Source organism: Talpa occidentalis, unplaced genomic scaffold (assembly GCF_014898055.3).
Source record: "Talpa occidentalis isolate TD23 unplaced genomic scaffold, MPIMG_talOcc4v2.1 talOcc4.6, whole genome shotgun sequence".
Lineage (NCBI taxonomy): Eukaryota > Metazoa > Chordata > Mammalia > Eulipotyphla > Talpidae > Talpa > Talpa occidentalis.
Window position 1 is genome coordinate 22,234,798 of NW_023604972.1, and position 24,552 is coordinate 22,259,349.

At 41.6% G+C, this 24,552-nt stretch overlaps 1 protein-coding gene across 2 annotated transcripts in view; it reads left to right on the top strand.

Annotated features, from left to right (window-relative positions):
- Positions 1 to 23,761, top strand: part of RHOH (ras homolog family member H) — a 36,918-nt gene extending 13,157 nt beyond the window's left edge. The window contains exons 1-3 of one of the 2 annotated variants that reach the window (XM_037530358.2): positions 5,008 to 5,313; positions 20,957 to 21,077; positions 21,374 to 23,761. In XM_037530358.2, coding sequence (XP_037386255.1) covers positions 21,579 to 22,154 — 576 coding nt within the window. In that variant the 5' untranslated portion in view covers positions 5,008 to 5,313; positions 20,957 to 21,077; positions 21,374 to 21,578 and the 3' untranslated portion in view covers positions 22,155 to 23,761. Of the gene's footprint in view, positions 1 to 5,007; positions 5,314 to 20,956; positions 21,078 to 21,373 lie in introns of those variants that run through there. The other variant, XM_037530359.2, reaches the window with a different exon arrangement.
- Positions 23,762 to 24,552: the final 791 nt, after the last annotated feature.

Genomic DNA, 24,552 nt, shown 5'->3' on the forward strand with positions numbered 1-24,552 from the left:
TTTATATATAAGGCACCAATAAGATAACCCAAAGGGATCCTTTAGGAAGTTCATTTTTCTTATGCATCTTAAATATTTAATTTTGAAATAATTGACTTTCAAATATTTGAAAGACATACCTACCAGGCAAATTATAAATGTATTCATTTTGATATAAAGTAGGAAAATTATCTTATACAATTATGCAATACACAAACAGACATATATAGTAGATCTGTGATATTAAAATTTCATGAGTGGGAATAATTAGGAAAAATGTGTCTAAAAATGCACTTGGGGGGATGATAATGAAAAAAAGGTTGAGAAATAGTGACTTAGCCCAAGCATGACCCATTGCCTGAGGCTTTGCATGTTGTCTTACAAACAAAATTGGATTCTATTATTAATGACAAAGAGAGGCATATGTACCAAGGAGAAAACTTACAGTGCTTGCCAAGCTAATGTCATAAATTAAATTAATGAACACATTACACTATCTTGTAATTGGTGGTCTGCTCTCACTAGATGGTGAATCTCTTCATGCATAGAACCTGTGTCCTTTGCATTTCTACATTAGTACACTAGGCTCGTGGTACATATATTTTATAGTTTGAATGAGACAAATCGTTTTACCTATCGTGTTTTTTATAGCTGGGCCAATTTTCCCTAAACGCTAATTTGGACATACTTTCCTACTCAAAAGCCTTCAGTAGCTTCTAATTCCTTATCGACTGCCTCTCCAACTTCTCATTAACATTTCCTACCACTTTCTTAAGTACTGCCAGCAATCCAGGCACATGGTGCTACTGGGTCCCTAAACACAGGTTTGGTTTCGGTCCTCTGTGTTTTTGTGCATGTATCAGTGCTTTCTTCTCTTGTTACTCTTCAAACTCCTTTTTTTTTTTTTTTTGTTGGTGGGACACGCTATTCAAAGTCACTTCCTCTGTGCGTCCATAAGCCATTTACTTGCAGTAAGATCTTTCCTTTCCTCTTCAAACTTCTCCTTCCCTATACAACCTACTTGAATTCCTGCAACCTCCATAATTTCTTCACAGTGCCCATCTATGCACATCTTCATCTTCTTTGAATTCTACTATGTTTCAAGTCTGTTTCACCATATGGTGCACCTAAGGAATTTATACTTAGTGTCTTACTTATTCATTGTCTGACTTAAGCTTGATAACTAAACAAAAGATAAAATGAGAGCCATGAAATAGTTGGAAATTCTGTTTTCTCGGCAGTCTTAAACCCTCCTGTATTTTTCTTTTAATGTAAATACCGAGCAGCTGGGTTTCTATGAAGAGGTATTAATCCTGGGGATTCACCCATCAGAGAAAACTCCAACGGCCTGACTTAACAGCCAGAAGCTTTGCAGAGCTTTGGCTCTGTTCTGCCTTCACGTTCCTTGTCTTCTCTGCATGAGGGAATGGATGCACGAAGATGTGGTGAAAGGCTTAGGGCTTTGAAGTTAACCAGGAACAAGTTATTGAATTTCTCTGGGCCTCAGTCACATCTGTGAAATGGGATTAGTAGTAACTACCATGTGGGATTGTTGTGAGGATAAAATGAAGCCACATATATAAGTGCCTGCTTGAGGACTGGGCATCCTGAGGCATTCAACAAATGATGCTCTGTATGACTTGGCTTATCAGTCTCATCGTTGGGGCCGAAACCACTTTTAATTACTGAGTTTCTCTGTCAACATTCCCTTGAAGAGAGGTGGTCACTTAGGTGAATTTGCTTAAAAGTTCTTTTTTTTTTAAGATTTATTTATTTATGCATACAAGAACTGGGGTACAGGCCAGAGGTGCAGGGGGTGAGAGGATTCACCAGAGACAGAGTGGGGAACAGAACAGGCAGACTAACTGAAGTACACTGCTGAGGGGAGCAGCAGGTGAGACAGGAGAGTGCCATGTGGGTTGCTCCCTGGTTGGCTGGGGATTGAACTAGAACTTGTGCCGCAGAGGCTTCACAGTGCTGTGCTTAACCCCTTGAACCACCAGGGAGGCCCTATTTGCTTAAAAGTTCTTTGAATGCAAGGAGTTACGGTAAGAGTAATATACATTTTTCATAGCATTTTGAGCTGTAATAAAGTCTTGAACAGATGATGGGTGAAAAGCCCCGAGAAGGTGAGTAGTTACAAAGTCAGTGGCAAGAAGAACTTGAACCCAGATATTCTGACTTCTAATTCGGGCTTTTTATTTCCTTGTCTAAGTTGCTAGATACAGCAAATAAAAATATAGGACACCAGTTAAATTTTGAATTTCAGCTAAATAATTCTTTGGTATAAATATATTTCATAGCCATTAAAGAAAAATAGAACCCACCTGTTTGGAGAAAAAATTAGAAAAAACAGATGTGCAGGAGAGAACTGATATGTAATTAAGCTTATTGGCAATCTATTTTAGTAGGCATTGAGAGTTTGCCTTGTCAAGGGGAAAATGGCACTTTGGAGAAGTGAGTATATTGATTTTTTTAAAAGTTATTTTGCTTAAAAAATTTCAAACATGGGCCTCCCTGGAGGCGCAAGTGGTTAAGACACACCTATGAGGCTATTGGCAGCCACTGTGGCATGAGTTCAATCCCCCGCCGGCTAGGGAGCAGCCCACGTGGTGCAGCAGATCTCTCCTGACTTGCCTGCTGCTCCCCTCAGCAGTGTACTTCAGTCAGTCTGCCTGTTCTGTTCCCCACTCTGTCTCTGTGAATCCTCTCACCCCCCCCCACACCTCTAGCCTGTACTACCCCAGGTCTTGTATGTATAAATAAATCAATCTTTAAAAAAAATTTCAAACACATTTAAAAGTTCACAAATGCCCATCAGTAATTGTCAAATATTGCCATATTTGTTTTGCCTGTTTTTCCCCTTTGATGAAGCAGTTTAAAATAAATCCCAGGGCCTCCCTGGTGGTGCAGCGGTTGAGCGCTGGGTTGCGAGGCTGCCGCGGTGCAGGTTCGATCCCCGGCTGCTCCCCGGCCACCGGAGGAGGGTCCCACATGGCGCGCAGACCTCTCCTGCCGCCCGCTGCTCTTCTCAGCAGTGTACTTCAGTCCTTCTGCCTGCTCTGCTCCCCGCTCTGGCTCTGGTGAATTCTCTCACCCTCCCGCGCTTCTGACTGTACCCAGTGCTTGTATAAACAAAACAAACAAACAAATACATAAATAAATAAAACATGCCTCTATTAAAATAAAATAAAATAAAATAAATCCCAGATGTCATGTCACTTTAACAATATATGCTATGCATCAATAAATCAAGAATATTTTCTTATTTCTACCATGCTTTTCATTATCCTCCTAAAAAAATTATAGTAATCCTTTGAATCTTTTGACTACCCAATTCAAATCATATTTCTGATTGTCTCAAAAATACATTTTCATAATTGAGTTAATGCATTATATGATTGTCACATTTCTCAAGTATCTTTAATGTTGATTGATTTTAATGGCAAAAATGAAGTGATGCAAGAAAACTATTGGGTGATATCTAGGGAGTAGTTTTATTGAGTTCAGGGCAAGCTGTCTGATTGCTTCTATGTAGCTGGTATGAAGGCCTGGAGAGGTCTTGCAAATGTCGATGTCATAAATGATTGTTAATGAGATTATGAATTCTTATAGTTGCTTTGCTTTGTTTATAGCAGATACAGAAACAAAGAAAACAGAAATTTTGTTTTGCTTTTTGGCCTTTTTCTTTTTTTGTGCTGCAGCTGCTTCACATGTGAATTGGGGATAATAATATAATAATCCTTACTTCTCAGATTGTGCAGGTCAAAATGAAAAGCTGTCCGAGAAGGCTGTGCTTCACTGAATAACAGTCTTCCTCCAACATGACTGTACTTCTGACTCATCCCAGTGCTTTAAAAATAGTTTCTCTGGTTCTTTCCAGACCTACTGAATGACAATATCTCTTTAAGGGGTCCAGGAAAACATTTTAAACAGTCTCCCAGGGCAGTTTTGATAATGATCAACTTTGGGGATCACTGACACTTAACCCTCCTGGACCTTGATTGCTTTATCTATAAATTGTGAATAAAGAGATTTCCCATGGTTAATGGCACTTCGGGGTGAGTAACAAGTGCAGTGAATAAATGCTAAATGTCTCCTTAACATCTTCATCATGATCAGTGTCATGAACCCAGATGCTCCTCATCCATATAGGGACACTTAACTTAGGGATGGATAAAATTCCTCAACTTACTTTGTCCCTTAGCAACCTACAGTCAAACACTCAGCATAAAAGGTGTGATACATATTGGAGGAATGAACACATGAGTGATATTATTGAGTGGAACTGAGACCTAGGTAAGAATGGCCCAGAGAATGGGATGAATGCCCAATAAAATATATCTTCTGATGTCTTACCCCCTGTGTACTTGTGCACCTTCCTCCTTCTCTAAACAAAGCTGATGTAGGGGAGACAATGAGATAGAAACACATTCACACAACTTGGAAATGGTAGAAAGGTCTTTAGTATTCAACCATATTCACTTTTCAACAAAATACCAAACCTCCATGTTGGACACTTGACTTAGAGATGGGTAAAATTCCTCAGCCTACTTTGTCTCTTTTACAATGTACAGTAGAGTGCTCAGCACAAAGAACGTGATACGTACTGGAGGACTGCCTCAAGAGGAAATGTTGCTCCAATAGTGGGAGAAATGCCTGCGAGGGAGGGGACTTCCCATGCCCTTGATGTTGCCCCATGTAAGTGGGTGCCTTCTGGTGAGGCTGTCCCTTGAAGGAAACATGCTGGCACCAGCTATGCCAGCTGACTGCAAACAAGAAGGATCCTTATCAGTACGGAGGGCAGCTGCTGCTGATAGACTGGGGACCTGTTTCCTTTGCCATCTCCTGTGGGCGAGAGTCCTTCTAAACTGGGCCTCTTGATGATCCCAGATCCAGAAGTGTGCCATGGGGATCTTATCAGATGTTTTTGAACTTCTTAAAAATGAAGGTTCCAGAACACAGTTCTATCCACAAGCAGCAGTGATGACTCATAGTTGAGAAGACACTGGAATTCAGCCAGGAGAATATTGTGACAGGGAGAGGATGAGGTAATTGGCTTTCTATGTGATAGAGAAAGGAAGCCCTCTACTTCATTAGACACCCAGTGAATCAAAAAGGAGGGGACATACTTTACCCACAGATAGTTGACTCTCGATAGTGAAATTTCCTGAGATCTCAATTTAGAAAAATCCCAAGTGTGGGTCTCACTCTTCTAGTTCCTGAACACACACACACACACACACACGCATCCCTTGGGCCAGATTAGTCAAGTTAGTAAAGCTTCATGGGAAACTGAACACTGAAGAGATTTTTCAAATTGAATCTTACTAGGTAAGCACTTTGGAGATGATAAAGCAGAAGGAAGTGAGCGTTCTGATGGATGTGGGCATGGCCTATGTGAGTGTTATGAGAGTGTAATGTACAAGTGATGAGTAGCTAGAGGAGGATGGAAGGAGGTGAGAGGATTAGCTCCTGGTGTATTTCAATTCACTTTGGGATTATGGGTTTAAGAATGTTGACTCATGCTCATGTCTGGGTGGTTCTTTTTGGAGTCTGTTATCTCTTGCCAGTAATTTCAGGTGGGCTTGCGCCACAGAAGCAAGACTAGAGTCACCTAGTACATGAAGATAACTAAAAATAAGTCACTTCTGAGCAGCTGGATTTATGTGAAGAGCTATTAATCAGAAACAAGAAGTTTGGTTGGAAACATTGTACATAAGCAAGTCTGGGAATCATATTTTGGCCCTGCCCATCTACACATTGTCAGTGGAGAGAGAATCTTGGCAAATTGTCTTCCTGTATTTGGATCTGATTCAGAAGACCATGGGGAGGAAATCAACCTTGGGTGAAAGCATGTCCTACCCATTCTGGTTTTTAATGACAAAAGGTAGAAGTTCCCATAAACCTAGCAGTAGCACATTTCACTAATACACAAGAAACTTACTTCTTTTCCTAGTACACTGGTTTCCTCAAATTTTTTTTTTATCTTGTTGAGCAGGATGATATAGACACAAAACAAATGATTGGAATATACCATTTTTAAAAATTAATTTTTTTACTTGAGTGGTGTTTGAAGGAGCTCTGCTCTGAGGACCTCAGAATTGAGTAAGAAAGGGATTTCTAGGCCCATGAGACCTACTTACCCTACAACCAAGGTGACTATTGGGGAAGGGATTCTGGACTCGTTGAGAGTCATTTCAGGGATTGACCCTGACCCTGGAAGCAGGTCTCCTGTGTGCTGCCTTCTTGAAAGAACCTTTCCAGTCTTGGAGCAAATACTGCTTCTACTGGTGCATTTCAGGAAGGAACTGCAGGATGCATTTATATTTTCTTTTAGGAAGGTCAAAGAGCTATTTTTATGAGTTTCTTTTTGGGTTAAGAAGTAGCATGTGGTATAAAGGAAATTTGCTAAATATAAACCATGTAAAAAAGAGAAAAAATCTATAATTGCACTAATAAGAACATTGTTAGCATCTTTTTTTTTTTTTTTAAGATTTATTTTATTTATTTATACAAGCACTGGGTACAGTCAGAAGCACGGGAGGGTGAGAGAATTCACCAGAGCCAGAGCGGGGAGCAGAGCAGGCAGAAGGACCGAAGTACACTGCTGAGGGGAGCAGCAGGCGGCAGGAGAGGTCTGCGCGCCATGTGGGACCCTCCTCCGGTGGCCGGGGAGCGGCCGGGGATCGAACCGGCGCTGCAGAGGCAGCGGGCAGCTTCGCAACCCAGCGCTCAACCGCTGCGCCACCGGGGAGGCCCCATTGTTAGCATCTTGATGTAAGTTCTTATTCCTCTTTTTATTGAAAATCAGGATCTTGTTGCACATACTGTTTGACCTAGCTTTTTTTCAGGTAACAATATTGTCTTTTACTTTTCACTGTGTGATGAAATTTTTCTAAAGTAATAAGAAATCCAGTGATCTAAAGGGTGTTTTTTTTTTTCTTTGAAAAGTTGTCCTGTGTAGTAATTTGGCTTGTATTTTAAGAAGTAGCGATAAATGTGGGCAAAAATGAAAACAGAAATGGCCAGTCAATTCCACAGGGTGCGTGTTTTCTGAAAGTCCCTGCTGTTAGACACAGAGCTGGGATAATAGTATCCCCTGGGTTCAAACATGTTAGTGGCTGAGCGGAGACATTAGAAGTGGCCTAACCAGTGACATCAAATTCCAGGTAGGAGCTGTGGATAAACTAGCAAGAGCTGCAAGTCACCTGCGAGCACGTGGCTGTACAGCTCCTCTCCTTCCTACCATCAGCCCCTCTCCTTCTTACCAGCTGGTCCCCTGGGGAATCTCTGGGCAGCAACTCTGTTTGTTTTAAGGTGGTAGGGGCAAGGCCTGAGAACTTCTGTCCTGGATGTGGACATTTGGGAGGCAAGTGAGTGGGCGCCAACGGCTGCTTTTTTGTTTAGCAAAGCCTTGAGGATGCTTTGGAGAACTGAAGGACTTGGTGGGGCTCAAAGGGTCATTGACCTTTGCTCCAACTGATCACTTTGTAGTTTGTGCTGAGGTCTGTAAATGGAATGGGTGTTTTTTATTTGGAATGGGTGGAATGGAATGGGTGTAACTATTTTAAAACTCTCTAAGGTACTCTGTATTTGCAAGTTTTCTTTTCACATTAGGCCAGTGAACTCTAACTTGGATTGGGGGTTGCTTCCAGGAAAAAGGAACTAATTCTGCTTGTATCTTTTGTAAATCTAAGAAGACTGCTAAAGAACAGTCTTGAAATTAGAAATCAGATGTCTGCTGAGGCCCCGCTGAGGCCCTTTTGTGCTCAGATTCCTGCTGAGGGCTTTTTAAAAACACGTTTGTCTCTGGTCAAGGAGGAGGAAAGGCAAGCAGGTAAAGCAAGAGCAAAAGCCTGGGGGTAGAGAAAGATCTCGGCAGGAACTTAGAGATGTCTGCCCCCAACTCCTTTCCTTCATTAACCTCTATTCCCAAGGCAACTTGTGATATCGATGCTTTAAAAAAAAAATGAAATATCACAGCCCATCAAGCTCAATGCCTAAATTTTACAGATGAGAAACTTGAAGGCTGAAGAGGTTAAATGGCCTTCAGTAGTGTGAGCAAGGGCGTGTGGTGAGTGGGACAGCAGGGACCCGAGCCTCGCTCCACGTCCAGGGTTTTACCTCCTGTCTCTACACATAATATAGTGAAAAAGTCGAATCACCACATGGACTCTCCACTTATATTGAATATTACATTTATTTATTTATTTTAAGATTTATTTATTTATTTATACAAGCACTGGGTACAGTCAGAAGCACGGGAGGGTGAGAGAATTCACCAGAGCCAGAGCGGGGAGCAGAACAGGCAGAAGGACCGAAGTACACTGCTGAGGGGAGTATGTTTTTAGTTCTATCTGGAACTGAGGAGGAATTTCTTAGTCTTCTATTGAAGGAATTTAGAAGGAATCTGGCAACTCAAAATCTACTGATTCGGAGAAAGTTTCATGAACTTAAGTGAGAGAGGCGCCAAGGAGTATAGTATAATAATCTGCAAGTGTATATACAAAAAATAATGTGTGTGTATGATAATGACACATATGCATTTGTTTGTATGTGTATGTGAATACATGTCATAATGTAGTAGCTTTGGGAAGATTTTTGAGAAGCTTAGTCTAATAGTTGTTTCTAAGAAAATAACTCAGGGCCTTGTTAGGGTAGGCGTAGGAGGAACGCTTAGTTGCCAATTTTGTATGCTTTGAATTTAACTGTAGGTATGTATTGGCTTTTCAAAATAGTAACTATAAAATATTTAAAGATCACATGTGAGCTCAAGTAAGGGGGAAAACAGTGCTTACTGGGAGTTTCCGAAAGGCTTCCTGGAAGTGGTGGCATTTGAGCTGGGCTCTGGGTCAGGCAGAAGTTTACCGGCAAGAGCCAGATGGGAAAAATATATATTTCACGAGAGTTATTGAGGCAGGAAAGGAGGAAAAGAGTTTGGGGGCTGTTCCTATGGAATAGTCTGGAGTGAGCTCAGCGATGCCAGGTGAAGCAGGACAGGGAGAGGGGAAAGGTAGTGAGACAGAGGCTACCTGGAGGCTATTGCACACTTAGTGTGCATGAAAGGGTCCTTACATATGGGCCCAAATGTCCCTTTCCAATGTCATTTTCCCCCTGTGCTCCAACCACAGAAGCAACTCTACCGCCTCCAAATGCATAGACCTTTCTCACATGCACATCTGGCCTGGCCACGTCCTCTATCTGGACTGCCCATTGATTCCATTCTTTCCCTCCCCCAAGACCATTTCACCACCCCCCTCCTCCCCTACCACCCTTGAAGATTTAAGCACTCTGTCCTCAGGGTTCTCTTGAATTTGCATTCAGCTTTATTATAGCACTTGCCTATTTAAATTTTAATTTTTTGTGGTGTGAAGCCGGGCTTGAGGTCATTTGTATGCAGATTGTTGCTTCTTTTCTCTCTAATTTAGGATTTTATTCTCTAAGGCCCCAGCTATATGGCTCCTTACTATGAGGACGTCCTGCCATGCCATCCTGCCTTTGCATGGCCAGTTACCTCTGCCCACAAAGTCATCTATGGAGAAGAGCAAAGACAGTGAGGGTCAGAGACATTATTAACTAGGTTAAAATAAATAAATAAATAAACTCTACGTTTGTCTAAATTATATGAACATTTTCTTTATTATCTCTATCCCCATTAGGCTTTTTAAAGAAGGCCTGATTTAGGGTTAAATAAAGCCAAACTAACAACAAACCCTAGAAATATAACTAAGGAACTGAGGCTACTAGAGAGGGATGGGATAGGAAGGGGGACAATAAAGTGGGGCAGGGAGCAAAATGGACTATGGAGATGAACTGTGGGTGCTGTGCGGGTCGGGGTGGTGTAGTAACCACACCTGAAGGGAGAGATCCTGTACCTCTGCAATACAAAGAAAGATGTAAGCTAACCTTACCGCAATACCTAAATGCATTCAATTAAATCAAACAAACAACAACAAAAAGGCCTGATAAGGGTCAATTAAAGGCAGATATTCAGTCATTTTTTTTCAGACCTCTATGAATTTGGAATTTAATGTTCACAGAACATTATATATGCATAAACAATGAATTAACCACTTCAAAAAAAGAATTTTGTCTTGGAATATCCTAGCAGTATCAGGGTAGTAAAAAACTTGTTTCTCCCATTATCTGTATGTCCTTGATCAGAAGTTGAACATCTAGGGAGATGTTGCATTCATTGCTTTGTATGATATTTGTAATATAATCAATATAAGAAGTTTATATACATGTACATTCCAAAAGGGGATTTGACAGCCTACGAAAAGCTGTGCAAACTTTTGTCTTAAGTTATTCCTCTTCTCCTTTGGACAATTTAGGGAATAATTGCTGTCTTCCTAGCATAGTTTTATCTATAGAGGGACATGTATAAAGGGTGCTGGGAATTCAATAAATGTGGGTTTCCCTACCACTGCACAGACACATTTCCTTTATCTGGGCCAGTGTCCTTCTGGCCCTTCTCAGCGTTCAGGAGCACTGCACTAGGCCTGTACATTCAGTTTCTTTGTAAATGGGATCCTCTAAAAGTTGCTCATCTCTTTGCTTATTTCAGTTACTAATATGTGATGGGCAGGCACCCTCCTTGGGTAGTCATCTGGGCTGACCTCATCATTTTTTATGCTGTATTGGAATCCACTGATGGATATGACAGAATTAATTTAATCACTGCTTCTGATGGACCCCTCAGTTATTTCCAGTTGTTTTTTGCTATTATTAATAATACAGGAAAGAAAACTAATGCATATATGTCTTGACTAGTTGTGTAAGTATGACAGGACAATGTATTTAAAGAATTGGAATTGCTGGGTTGAATGGAACTTGCACTTAAAATTTTGCTAGTTGCTGACAGGTTGTAGAAGGGGGCCACTCATGTGCCTGCAATAAGGGAGGGGATTGTGTGTGGAGAATTTAAAAGCAACAATAAAGCCAGTGTCGATTTGCTTTTTATCATTACCTTGCATTGGCAATGATTAAGTCAGAGTAAATGCTTAGCGATGTGTATAGATTCCATTAGAGCTGACCTCAGGGAAAGGTTGCAATTCCAGCCCCTGTGCACCACTATTCCTGAGTTTAAATGGCAGACTAGAAATGAAGAATGACAGCAGATTACAGAGATCATGAAGCAGAACTTCATTTACTTCAATTCTATTATCCTATGTGACCTCTTTGGCTTCTGTACTTAAATTTGAAAATGAAGCAGAGTGTAAGCTGCAAAATGTAATATTTTTAATAAGAGCACATTTTAGTTCATAAAATATTTTACTTCATTTGAATAATGGTTTTAAAATGAAAATTTACTTTTATTGTAAATTGTTGCTTGTTTGTTTCAAAGCTAAATAGTGAATCAAGAAAATAATGATTGTTCTTGACTCTTACACATTATCAGTGAAACTAATTTTGTCATCTAGATAAGGGATTAAAAAATGAGCGTCTTAGCACCTGTCACGTACTCCAGGTACACCTCTGGGTTCTGTCAAATTGCCTCTGCTAACACAAGGTTCCTTGGTACATCTATTAATGGTGAGTGTCTGCTTAAGGGAGGAATTTTTCAAATGTTGCTGGAGATCAGACCTGTATTATGAAAGAACTCACCCACAAGCTGAAAAAGTTCTTTCCAGCTCTCTCCTCACTACATATCTTTTCTTTTTAAAAAGGATTGTGCCTTTTTAATCTGTTTGTGCTGCTATAATCACATAGCGCAGACTGGTGGCTTGTGAACAGACTTCTTGCAGTTCTAGAAGCTGGAAAGCTCAAGATATTTGTGGTGACAGGTTTAGAGTCTGGGGAGGTCTTGCCTCCTGGTTCATAAAGGTGCCTCTTCATAGTCCTCATGGGGTGGAAGGGGCACGCGGACTCTCCGGGGTCTCTAATAAGGACACTATCCCATTCATAAGAGTTCCATCCTCATAACTTAATCGTCTCCTAAAGGACCCACCTCTTAATATCATCCTTTTGAGATTTAGGTTTCAACATCTGAATTTGGTTGGGAGACACAAGCATTCAGACCACAGCAGATTGCTCGGTTTCATCAAGGTTGCAAAGGTCGATAGGCTTCCCCCAAATGAGTGTCAGTGGGAGGCGAGGTAGAGTCAGTACTGGAAATGGACTCAGAAGCAAGCCTGCTGTGGTGCAAACACTAGCTTGTCATCTTGGGCAAGTTACTTTACTTCTCTGTGCTTTAGTTTACCCAGCTGCGAAATGAGCCAGCCACATATCGACGACATAACACTGTTGTAATGATTAATGAGCTAACTTTCATAAAGCATTTCAAACAGTATCTTGTCAATGGCAAGGGCCGTGTGAGTGTTTTATTACTATTCTATATGAGACAGGCACGACACTAGGTATGGGAAATGAAGTCTTTTTAATTGCCTTAAAAATCCCACAGTAGGTCTCTCTGATGGCATAGGGCTTAAGACTCACCACTATCACTGCAACGGCTTGAGTTTGATCCTGGGCCAGGGAGCTACCCCACTAATGTTGCAGCAGACCTCTCCTGTCTCACCCAGTACTCCCCTCATCAGTGTATTTCAGTAGATCTGCCTGTTCTGCTCCCCACTGTTTCTGGTGAAGCCTCTCACCCCCCCATATCTCTGGCCTACACCCCAGTTCTTATATGTATAAATAAATAAAAATAAATCTTTGAAAAAAAAAATCCCACAGTCTATGTATCATTAGCCACAACTTGTTCTGGTTATAGGACTTGCCTGAGTATATACTGCTGATCAGCGATGGAGATGAGAATCTAATTGAGACTCTGACTCTGCAACTTGCATTTTTGCAGAATTGAGAATCAACAATTTCATTTGTTGAAACTAAATCTAAAAGTAAATCACCTCACTCCATTCAGTGTTTTGGGTTAAAAATCCAAAATAAAAAACCTTGACTGCTTTTACAGTTTAAGCAATTTAAACATTATGGATTTATCCTAATTCTAGAGAAGTTTGGAAAGTTTCATGATGGCTCCAAAAAAGAGAGAGGATGTATCTCGAAGGAAGTAAATGAGAAAAAGAACATGTTTGAAAGGTACTTTGATATTAAAACTGGGAGCTATCTTTTGATCAGAAGTCACCTATTTGGAATATCTAGCTAAGTTATCTCTATGGGCTTCACATTGAAAATATGAAGAAAATTAAGTATGGGATATAAAATGTAGATTTAATAGGTCCTTGAAAAAATCCTGGTAGAAGGAAAGGGTGCTGACTCAGCTAACCCAGTTTCTGGGCCTCAAGTGAGCCCCCGATAGCTAAACACTTGGTTCCGGGTTTCCTTGTGGGGAAACTGAGTGGGTTGAACTAGATGACCTTTGAGTCATCTAATCTTGCTAAGTTTTCTCTCTATCAGGGGACTTGCTATGCTACACGCTGTTTAGGGGCAGCTCAAGTATGGGGTATACTAGGAATGTGGGGGAGTTCCTAGACTACATGGTAAAACATATGTTTAAAAATTGCAATATGTTTATTTAACCAAGAAAAGATTATCATCCTTAATCTCTCAAAATATTTTAAAAAGAAATGAAATATACCTTGCTGGAAATATAGGTTAGAGATGACTTGCGAAACACATATAAGTGGTCAATAAACTGATAAGAGAATTATAATTGATTTCGCTAGTCATAATGTTATAGGACAGGGAGAGGGGCAGCCCAAACCCCGCAAACCTGCCTATTCTAAATGGGTTCTGCCATCCGCCGCATCAACACAAAACATAGGAGACTTTAATGGGAAGGAACTTTAATAAAAACTAGGAAACGGGCCTCCCCGGTGGCGCAGCGGTAGAGCGCTGGGTTGCGAAGCTGCGCGCGGCCTCTACAGCGCCGGTTCGATCCCCGGCTGCTCCCCGGCCATCGCAGGAGGGTCCCACATGGCGTGCAGACCTCTCCTGCCGCCCGCTGCTCCCCTCAGCAGTGTACTTCGGTCCTTCTGCCTGCTCTGCTCCCCGCTCTGGCTCTGGTGAATTCTCTCACCCTCCCGCGCTTCTGACTGTACCCAGTGCATGTATAAACAAACAAGCAAACAAATAAATAAAGAAAAACATGCCTCTATTAAAAAAAAAAAAAAAAAAAAAATAAAAACTAGGAAACAATACAGGAAAGGCAAAGAGTCTAGTTTCTAAATCAAGCACCCAAAGTTACCCGTCCCCTCGTGGGTAAAAGTCCATCCAAATGGGATTGGCACAGAGCAAGGCCCCAAAGCCTGCCACAAGTCTAAAGCATCTTCCAGAGGGGACCCACAGAAAAGAGTCAGAAACAACCAAACAAGCCCGGAAGGAAAAGAGCAAAATCAACATCAAGATAAAAGCTGCCATTGTCACCTCCCCATGGGTCTCACCCACATCTGTGTCACCCCGTCCACGACCAAAAGACAAGCGCAGCTTCTTCACGTGTCTCTAGGCTCCATGCGCCTCCTCCAGGTCTCCTGGCTCCATCCTGCTCCTTCCTCAGTCTCTTCTGCAGCTTCTCCTCTTCCTGCTCAGCTCCACCTCCCTTGGGTGGGGCAGGGAACCTCCCCCTTTCCTGGGGACCACCCTGTTACAATAATTGCATTACAAATGAAAACAAATCAAACTTGCAAATATTACGCACAGTTGGCAGTGTGATACTACTGCTTATGAAGCATAAATCAGTCCAGTTTTTTCCATCTCTTTTGTTCTAGTAATTGCACTCATTTCTATTTATATGAAGGAAATAATAATTTTATACAAATTTATTTTTAAAATGTTAAAATTTTTTATTATAGTAAAAATTAGAAATAATTTAAATTCAACAATAGGCAATTGGTTGAATAAATAATGGTAATTCTTTTTTTTTTTTAAAGATTTATTTATTTATACAAGCACTGGGGTACAGGCCAGAGGTGCGGGTGGGTGAGAGGATTCACCAGAGACAGAACAGGGAGCAGAACAGGCAGTAGGACCCGAAAACTCTGCTGAGGGGAGCAGTGGGCAAGTCAGGAGAGGTCTGCTGAGCCATGTGGGTAATTCCCTGGCTGGCCAGGAATCGAACCAGCGCGACAGAGGCTGCGGACAGCATCACGGCGCTGCGCTCAACCCACTGCGCCACCGGGGAGGCCCAATAATGGTAATTCTTATAATGAAATAGTATGCCAGCATTAAAATTATGCATAGAAGTATTTATGATATAAATTACTTATATTAATATAGTAATTAATGCTGTAGGAAGTATTTATGACACAAATTGTTAAATTAAAAAAAACCGCACAAGATGCTAAGCTACCCACAAAGTAAGGTATTTGTTTTGGAAAAAAAAAGACGTTTTTGAAAAAACAAATGACATTTTATTTTGAAAAATAAAAATGACATTGAAGAAACAGGAAAAGTTACACAAATCTTACAGCTTTTGGTTCTAGGTGTTAGTTGGTTTCCTCCTTTAGATTATTCGGTGTTTTTGAAATGTTCTGTAAGGTGTATGTATGTACCATTTTTATAATCAGAAAAATAGGGAATGTAGAAATGGTGTGGAGAAAATGAGAAGAGAAGTTGGCCAGATTGAGGAGGCCCATTTCAGTCTGATGGGGCCAGCACATAATGGAAATACTGTTCCCCACCGGTGGCCTGGGCCTGGGGGTGAATGATGGCGGTGGTGGTTCTGGCAGGCGGGCTTGGGAAGCCCTGGGGTGTGATGATAACAGCCGGCTATTATCTCGGGCTTGGTGGAGATCTTGTCAGACTCCAGGCAGATTTCATATTTTCACAGTAAGTAAAGATCAGATAGGGAGTTACTTTCAGTCTAAGAGGAAAACAGAACCCTGATACAGACGCTCCTCCTGTTCACCTCATCTCTTCAGACAAAAAAGCCCCTCAAGGCAGAGGGTCCCCTCATTCTCAGACTTACTTTGATTTGTGATCTGGTTCTGTGTATCGAACCCATTTTCACTCTTGAGTTTCTTTTCTTTTCTTTTCAAGTCATTTTCAGTATGACTTTTTGCTCTTTCGCAAAGAGCTAGTTCTGCAGAATTGGGGCAAGGGAAGTCAGAGAAGGTAATTGTACCCCCTAGCAAGCGAAGAGTTCAGATAATCTCAAAGTAACTTCAACAGCATCTGTTGGCTACAATATTTTCTACAAGCGACTCTTACATCCAGGGAGGGATGGGATGTCTTGTTAGAAGGCGGGTAGAGCTAGTAGGTGAAGGTCAATGTTTTCTCATTGTCTGGGGATCCTTATCTGGGTCTGTGACTTCTCCTCCTCCACAGGTCTCCCACTTGGAGGAGGAGGTAAGCCTCTGCACTGTCTACCCTGTTACAGTGCCTGCCACACTCGCACATGATTTTTTTTCAGTGAATAAGACAACTAGTGAATAAAACATACACACAAAGTCCTGGAAGATGCTCAGTAATGTAAAGTCACAAAAGGTCCCATTGACACAGAAATGCCTCATTTTGGAACATATCCTTCAAAAAAATTGTTTCACATAAAGTGACACATATGTGTGTGTCTATATATATATATATATATATATATATATATATATATAAATCCAAAATAGTACAGTTTTTAATTGTGGTGAAATACACAAAGCTACTAACAGTGGGGAATGGCTAAGCAATTAAGAGTTATTGAAATAATGGAAAGCTATTTGTCTAAACTCTGGCAAATATATAGAATATATTGAAGATACATTTTTAATTTGAAATAAATATTTAGAAGGAATATGCAAAGGTATATTTATTAGGGAGTGAAAATTAAATAAAAATTTGGGAAGAAAATGTTTAGAGATGGTTGTGCTTTTTCACTATTACGTATTTAAGATTTTTAAAATTGATTTGCTTTTCCTGCAAGTGAAAGAAATGAAATGAAGCACTCAGCCCCATTTCTAGATGGGAAGCACTCTGTGGGTTCACCCATCAGAAGTGGGGTCTGTCTGCTTGTGCTGTGATGTCCCCGCAAAGCTGTAGAAGGGACCACACTGGCAGAAGATGAGTGACCGAGGAGTGTGATGATATCCTAATTTTGTGTTAGATTCATGGCAACTAATTCTTTAATGAATTGGCTGCTATCAAGCAGGTCCTTTGCCCAGGGATCTTTCAAGGAGGGTGACATTTAGATGTATTCTCTGTAACTGACAAGCCATCCCAGCATGTTGACCATGAGTTTATATTTTTGAAAAATAAATAAAAAGTTAACATTTTGAACTAAGCTACCTCAATCAAAGTGTAGCTAACCTACAGCCAGCAATAATAATAATTGACAATAGTCATCATTTCACCTTAGTTTTACATCGTACTCTACTGTTCTGAAGGGACTTTATCATAAAACAAGCAAGAGTATTTCCAAATGTACAAAGTTTGTGTGAAAGCACAAGCAATGTATTGTTGTATTGCTATCATTTCCACCTGAGCCTTATAAGCCCCCTGTGAGGTAGGGGGGCACATCTTATTCTGGTTTCACAGATGAGAGAGAAACACGAGAGGAGTATTTCAAGAGTGTGATAGTGCAGGCGACATGCATTTTGGTAATACATCGAGGGTCCCTGATAAGAGTAGGGGGTCAGGGGATCAAAGATTTTTTTTTTTAATTTATTTATTTATGCATACAAGAACTGGGTACAGGCCAGAGGTGCAGGGGGTGAGAGGATTCACCAGAGACAGCGTGGGAAGCAGAACAGGCAGACTGACTGAAATACACTGCTGAGGGGAGCAGCGGGTGAGACAGGAGAGGTCTGCCCAGCCATGTGGGTTGCTCCCGGACCGGCCGGGGATGAACTCATGCTGCAGAGGCTGTGGATAGCTTCATAGTTCTTTGCTTAACCCCTTGCACTACCAGGGAGGCCCTTGATCAAAGATTTTTAAAGAAGAGGCAGGAATTAGTGGGTGAATGCAGGGTGGCTCTTTCCAGGCAAATAGATTAGCACAGTGTGTGTCTGAAAAAAAGAGCAGTAGTGGACAGTGGCTATCTGTTAGTTGGGGTAAGAATGGAAATGCATCCAGGATTTCCTACTGGACAGCCCTCAGCTCTCCTGCAGATGGCCTAGAGTGGGAGTTCCTCATCCTCGGGCCCTCCCTTTCTCAGAGCAGATAGAAAGCCCCCACTTCTCCCTTCCCTCCTGTGTCTCTGTGTGAAACATGAGGGCCTGAGGAAGACAACCTTTCTGTGAAAATGCCAACTAGAGGAGAAAGGAAGAGAAATCAAAAATGATTGAGTCCCAAGATGGTCTGGGATTGAGGGTTTGTTGTGCATCTAAATCCTCCAAGTTTCACTCCGGGGCCTCCCTCACGACGCCTCTGAAGTCACTCGAGATAACCCTTCCCCGCTGAGAGACAGACTAGGGGCATCCCTGCCACTAAAACTCACTTCTATTTGTCACTCAGAGGCCCTTTTAGGGAGAATTTCTCCCTGTAGGAGAAATCCCTCTGAAATCAAGTCCCTTAACCTTCCGCTCTGAAGACGTGGCACACATGTGACACGCGCGCTGGAAATGATGTTATGTCCATATAGGGTGTTGCTCTAGCCTGGGCAGACTCCGCCCCACCTTCCTTTCCAGCTCCACACTTAGCCATCTGCCAAGGTTGTGCTTGTGGTCAAGATTTAGCATCCATCTTACTGCCACGGAGTAATGCAGAGGTCTGTGTTCTTGTATTCCTCGAGGCAGTCAAGAAAGACTGCTCCTTGGGCTTCAAGAGCCACAGAAAAAGATGATCTTATCCAATTATTGTTACTTTACAATTTCAGAAACTGAGGCCTGCAAGACGACTCGAAATGCCTCTTAGAACCCAAAATGCCTGGGGAATGAAGTTCTCTGAGACTTTTCCTGCAGTCTGACTCTTTGAAGTTCCCTAGGTGTCAAATCTCAGGCAGCAATTTCTTTGTTCACATCATATTTTAATTTTTATGCTATAATAAATCCTATTTTTTCTGTAGTCAGGCTACAGAGAAGATACACAGCAGCCTTTGCTAGAGAAACTTTTCTAGTGCTACTTCAGACTCCCTGCTTACTATTCATAATTGTATATAGTTGTTATATTTTATTCTTTTTCTTATTACTACTGTCAAACTCTGTCTTTCAAAGCAACCACTAACATAACAAAGAGTTAAAGCTAATAAACCAACAACAGAAATACAATAGAATAAAATTTATTCCTTTTGAAAGAAGGCAGAAAATAGTAATCTTTATTTAACAATGTCGTTAATATTAAGGGCTGCTTGTTATGTGCTTGCTGTGCTGACGGCAGATAGTGTATGTCTACACTGTGCGCTATGCTGAGGATTTTATGCATCTAGGCACATTTAATTCTCTCAGTGACCCTGTGATATAGATATTATTTCATCTGCTTTACAGAGGAGGCAACTAAAGCTTAATAGGTGGTCAAGAATCTCTTCTAAGCTTATGGCACAGGTAGTCCGTTGGGTAACAAGTTCAATTCCAGATCTACTGAACTTTAGACCCTCACCATTTCCTTTTGCAGGTGAAATTTGAATTTACTCAATGTATTAGAGCAATTTTATGTACTAAGCAGAAGCCTGATCCACACACAGATTTGATTCTAGTTTTGATTCTGTTACATTGGGGCCAAAATAAAACTTAAAGATGTCTTAAGATGGTGGGAGAACTACAGTGATTGTACCTGAGTGAATCCTCTATTGTCTGACACTAACAAGGATGTAAACCAGTGGTACTTCAATTAAAAATAAATAAATAAACAAACTTTAAAAGTGTCTTAAGAACATTCAGTTCTGGACTAAGTAAAAAGGATGTCATAAATATTTGAGTCATTTGCAGAGCTTAGGAGCTAAAATTTGAGACACAATGGAGTCCCTTATTCAAAGGTCTGATATAAAGAGGTTTCCAGGACCGTCGTGACTATGAGTTTTCAGATGCAGTCCAGCTGAATATTTGACAGCTGAGTCCCTATGCACTGGACATTCAATATTGGGCATTTTAAATAAACAGTAGTGAAAATAGATAACCCAGCGACTCCCTGTAAACCCCATGTGCCTAGCTCTGCACTAAGTCTCATTCTCCACATGCTGAATCTTAATAATTGCATGAAATGGGACTTTTCTTTTTTTCATTTTTATGAAGAAACCAAGACTTGACTAAGAAACCAAGACTTGACTAAGGTGACTGAGTTCTTGCATGGTTAAAAAAAAAAATGAATCCATGAAAATCATATATATTATTTATTTGATTAATTCATTTGCAATAGTTATCATGTCTAATTACACAGAGACCATGGGTTGACAAGGATAAAAATGTCTTGGAAGGCAAAATTTAAAGGAATGATCTAAAAAATGTTTTACAGCAGATCTATAGGTTTATATTGCTTTTCACATGCCATGTCAGGAAGATCACTCTTGGGGAATCATAAGCCCAGGGTGCATGAATAAGCTTTACTTTGAATTCTGGTGTGAAAGACCTTTTCTCTGTTAGAAGCTGGGCTGGCCTTGTATGATGTCCCTCAGCAGACAGGACAGTTTCCAAGGCTGATCTCATTGTCTGGAGCTTTCTCACCTGCAGTGAAGGAGAATTAATTGGACCCTTTCGTGGCATTCAGATTCCGTCATATTTATGCAGTCCTATTTAAGTCACAGGCATCAAACATGGCAGCTTATAAGCATGTTATTTTACTTAACCAGGCTCCTGGCATAGTTCCCGCTGTACATAGGTGGGCTGTCCAAAGCATGGAAAGAAATAATGGCATCTTCACAGCGTCTCTGAGAAATGGTTCCTAAATGTCTGCAGATGTGTAAACTGAGGTCTGGAGATTGCTCCAGAGCCATGTCATCACCTAGGAAAGGGAGCCTGGTGTCAGATGCAGAAAATGCCAAGGACCGTGCCCTTTCTACTACATCTGCAACCAGTTTTGGAGAAAACCTCAAGGGAAAAAACAGCAAATTTTTAGAGTTCTGGTAATTTCTTGTATCTAGGACTGGCTGGTTAATCAATAAATGAAGAGAAATGAATATAGTGCCTGTCATTCATTACATTTCTCTTGCTTGCAGTTCCCAAAGTGGCTGGGACCCATCGGAAACTGAGGTGACGGCCAGCACCGTCAGCTGCCTTCCCTGCTTCTTGGTGCAGAAGCCGAGCGAACTGTTTGAAAACGTCTCATTCACACCCCAGGTTGCTGTTGAGGTCTTTTTCATGTTATGATCAGAGCAGTTGCTTGTTTTTATCACTAGGCTGATTTTAGAGATAAAGTCAGCCTCTGTTTCTTCACTGGGTGGAGTTGTGGGTGCAGGGCCGGGGTGTGACAGATCCAAGCTTCCCTTGCATGGAAAAGTGGGTTTGACAAGTAGGACTGGGCTGCTACTGTGAGGTGGGCCCCTGATTAACCAGTCTGCCAATGAGGAAGCTCCGCGTCATCAAAAGAAGGAAAAAAGAAAGACTCATTTTCCTCTTTTCTTTTTCTGTTTCAGCTGAAGACACCACATTCAAAGCAGAACGTGCCTCTTCCTTGGATAGACAGGGAGAAGCGTTGTTCTGCAGATAACCCTCCGAGGTGCTGAGAACACAACCCTCTGGGTTTTCTTTGCTTGTGTTGGATGGCGTTTGCTTCAGCAGCTCACTGACGGCTCTTTCCTTGGAATTCTGAACTCAAAATTCGGAATCTAGACTGGGAACATGATGAGTTCCATCAAGTGTGTGTTGGTAGGAGATTCTGCTGTAGGGAAAACCTCTCTGCTAGTGCGCTTCACCTCAGAAACTTTCCCGGAGGCTTATAAGCCCACAGTGTATGAGAACACCGGTGTGGATGTCTTCATGGATGGCATCCAGATCAGCCTGGGCCTCTGGGACACAGCTGGCAATGACGCCTTCAGGAGCATCCGCCCACTATCCTATCAGCAGGCAGATGTGGTGCTGATGTGCTACTCTGTGGCCAACCATAACTCTTTCCTGAACCTGAAGAACAAGTGGATCGGTGAGGTCAGGAGCAACCTGCCATGTACCCCCGTTCTGGTGGTGGCCACCCAGACTGACCAGCGGGAGATGGGCCCCCACAGGGCCTCCTGTGTCAGTGCCATAGAAGGGAAGAGACTGGCCCAGGATGTGAGAGCAAAGGGCTACCTGGAGTGCTCAGCCCTAAGCAACCGGGGGGTACAGCAGGTGTTTGAGTGTGCCGTCCGCACCGCTGTCAACCAAGCCAGGAGACGCAACAGGAGGAGGTTCTTCTCCATGAATGAGTGCACGATCTTCTAAACCTCAAAAGACTTTGCCCACCAAAATCTTCTAAACCTCAAAAGACTCACCCCAGAGTCTGTTGAGGACAGGGAGAGCAATTGAGCCAGCAAGGGTAGAATCAGCAGAATTGTCCTTTTGGATACAGTTGCTGATGGAACTTGTCCACTGGATGTTTTTACTAAGTATACCTCTACCAATGAATCTTTCGCCCAGTCCAATTAGAAGATCTTTTGGGAAGCTGTCATGAGTAGCCCATCTTTGATTAAAAAAACTAAAATAGTTTCAATAATTTTGGACAATGAAGTGAGTTACCCAAAGAGTTCCATATTTAAAGATACGTTTTATTTAAGCAGTAACAAAATGTATAGCTTTTGTACATAATTATTTTTCACACTTGCAGTCTTTTCTTGCGTATTCACTAACACATACTGCTGTATGAGTGAAATAGTCTTTTTTATTGTGCCATAAATTAATTGAGTTATTTTCACCCAAAGTAGTCATTTTGTTGACATTACTTGCCTACTACATTTTACTAGGTAGTCAAATTTAAAATGACCATAAACCGATCTTTGCAATGAATTTTTCACCCACTTGTTATTTGGAGTTGTATATGAAATACGGTACAATGACATAAGATACTTTAATATTGCCTGATGATTTTTAAACAGTTAGCACTATATTTCCCTGTAATTATTTAAAAAAATCTTTTCATATTACAATCTAGCCTTTGATCCCAAGAACTACAATTATGTACTACCCTCTCATTTACTGAACAAGGTTGGAGGGAAAGCTTTCAGCCAGAGAATCAGACTCCTCCAAGGTCTAACATCAGAGCCTGGAAGAGAAGCAAGAAATTCTCACTTTTATTTCAGAAACTACTGTATTTTGCCTGCTTCTCCCCACCAGTGTTTCCTGTCAGGTTGGTGGTCTCACGAACGAGAGCAGGCTTGAAGTTCTGTCTGCATTTGTCCTCATTTGAACTCTAATCTGAGTTGGCAAGGCAACATAATTTATTAATTTTAGGATCTAATCAGAATAATTGGGAAGCTGTCTACATATGCATGTGTATATGGGGGAAAGTTCATTAATAACTTTTACATGAATATGAAGCACTTGAAAGAAAAAGAAGGCACAAGCACAAGCACAAGGAACAGGATAATTGTATAGCAAATGCTCAGATCACAGCAAAGTTTTCAGGGACAACACTGAATAAGTAGAGACACACTTACCCTTCCTAAACCCCAGTCTATCTAAGACCTTAACATTGAAAAACTGTTAAAGCTGAGAACAGAGGACTATGTAAATTGAGGAAGAGATTGCAAAGGCAGGCACCTGGGTATAGAACTTACTTACCTAATCAAATAAAACTTGTTACTGTTATTAAAGTATGTCATTTTTCTGACATAACATGCCCATCATATATAAATGGTAAGACAGCTGGCATTCATGACACTGATTAGATTAAGTTGATATAACCAAACCTATTTTGCAAGTTTCCTAAAGTGGTCACTTCTTTTGTGCTGCAATCAGGGGCCAAGTAAAATTTGTGTTCCTCCCCCACACTGCTCTCTGCTGCCCTCAACCTCTCATTCACATCCAGGAAGAGGCCAGGGAGCTGGATCTTAGTCTTGGTGGCTGGGATGTCATCAGTTCCCTGGGGCTGATGTATCTGCCTCTACCCAGACATCTCCAGTCCTCCAGGCCTATGGTTTGCCCTCACCTCTGTGTCACCCATATCCCTTGACTGGAGAGCCCCTCCATCCTGCTTTCTGCCTTGGGCATTCAGAGCGTAGGAGGTATTGAGAGCTGGTCACATGGGAGGCAACGGGAGCTCATCTCTCTCTAGCCCTTTGCTCCTCAGCCTCTCCTCCGGCATGTGAACAGTCTTAACTAAGTCATGCGGATTTTCCTTTGGGGGGTGGGGGGATGTAATGTGAGCAGGAATGAATTTCTATTCACTAAAGTAGCTGGTCCCAAGTTTTTCTTTCCTGCTGAAGGGAGGCGTGTGGTGTGTGAAAACAGAAGGACTCAGGTACCTTATCTAAGTGAGCAAAGGAGGAGAGGAATCCTTGGGCAAAGGAATGGAGGGATTGAAGACAGAGAGAGCGCATTGCACAGCTTTGTCTTCACCTCAGCAAATACACAGACGAGCCCTCTGCTGTTAAAATCTCCCTCTGGGAACCCTCACACCGGGAAACAGGAATCCAGGTGGAAACACTCCCCTGTGGTGGGACCTGGCAGAGGTTGAGGCCAGTTGGGGGTCTGCCTTTCTTAAGGGACCATGAATTCTTAAAGGAGAGAGCAAAAAAGAAATTGGGTTGCCGTGCCACAAAGTTGAGACGGAAGGAGCCAGAACTCTGCCAGTCTTGCAGGGGTAAGAAATAAAAATAGGTCATTTTGTTGGAATCCATGTTAT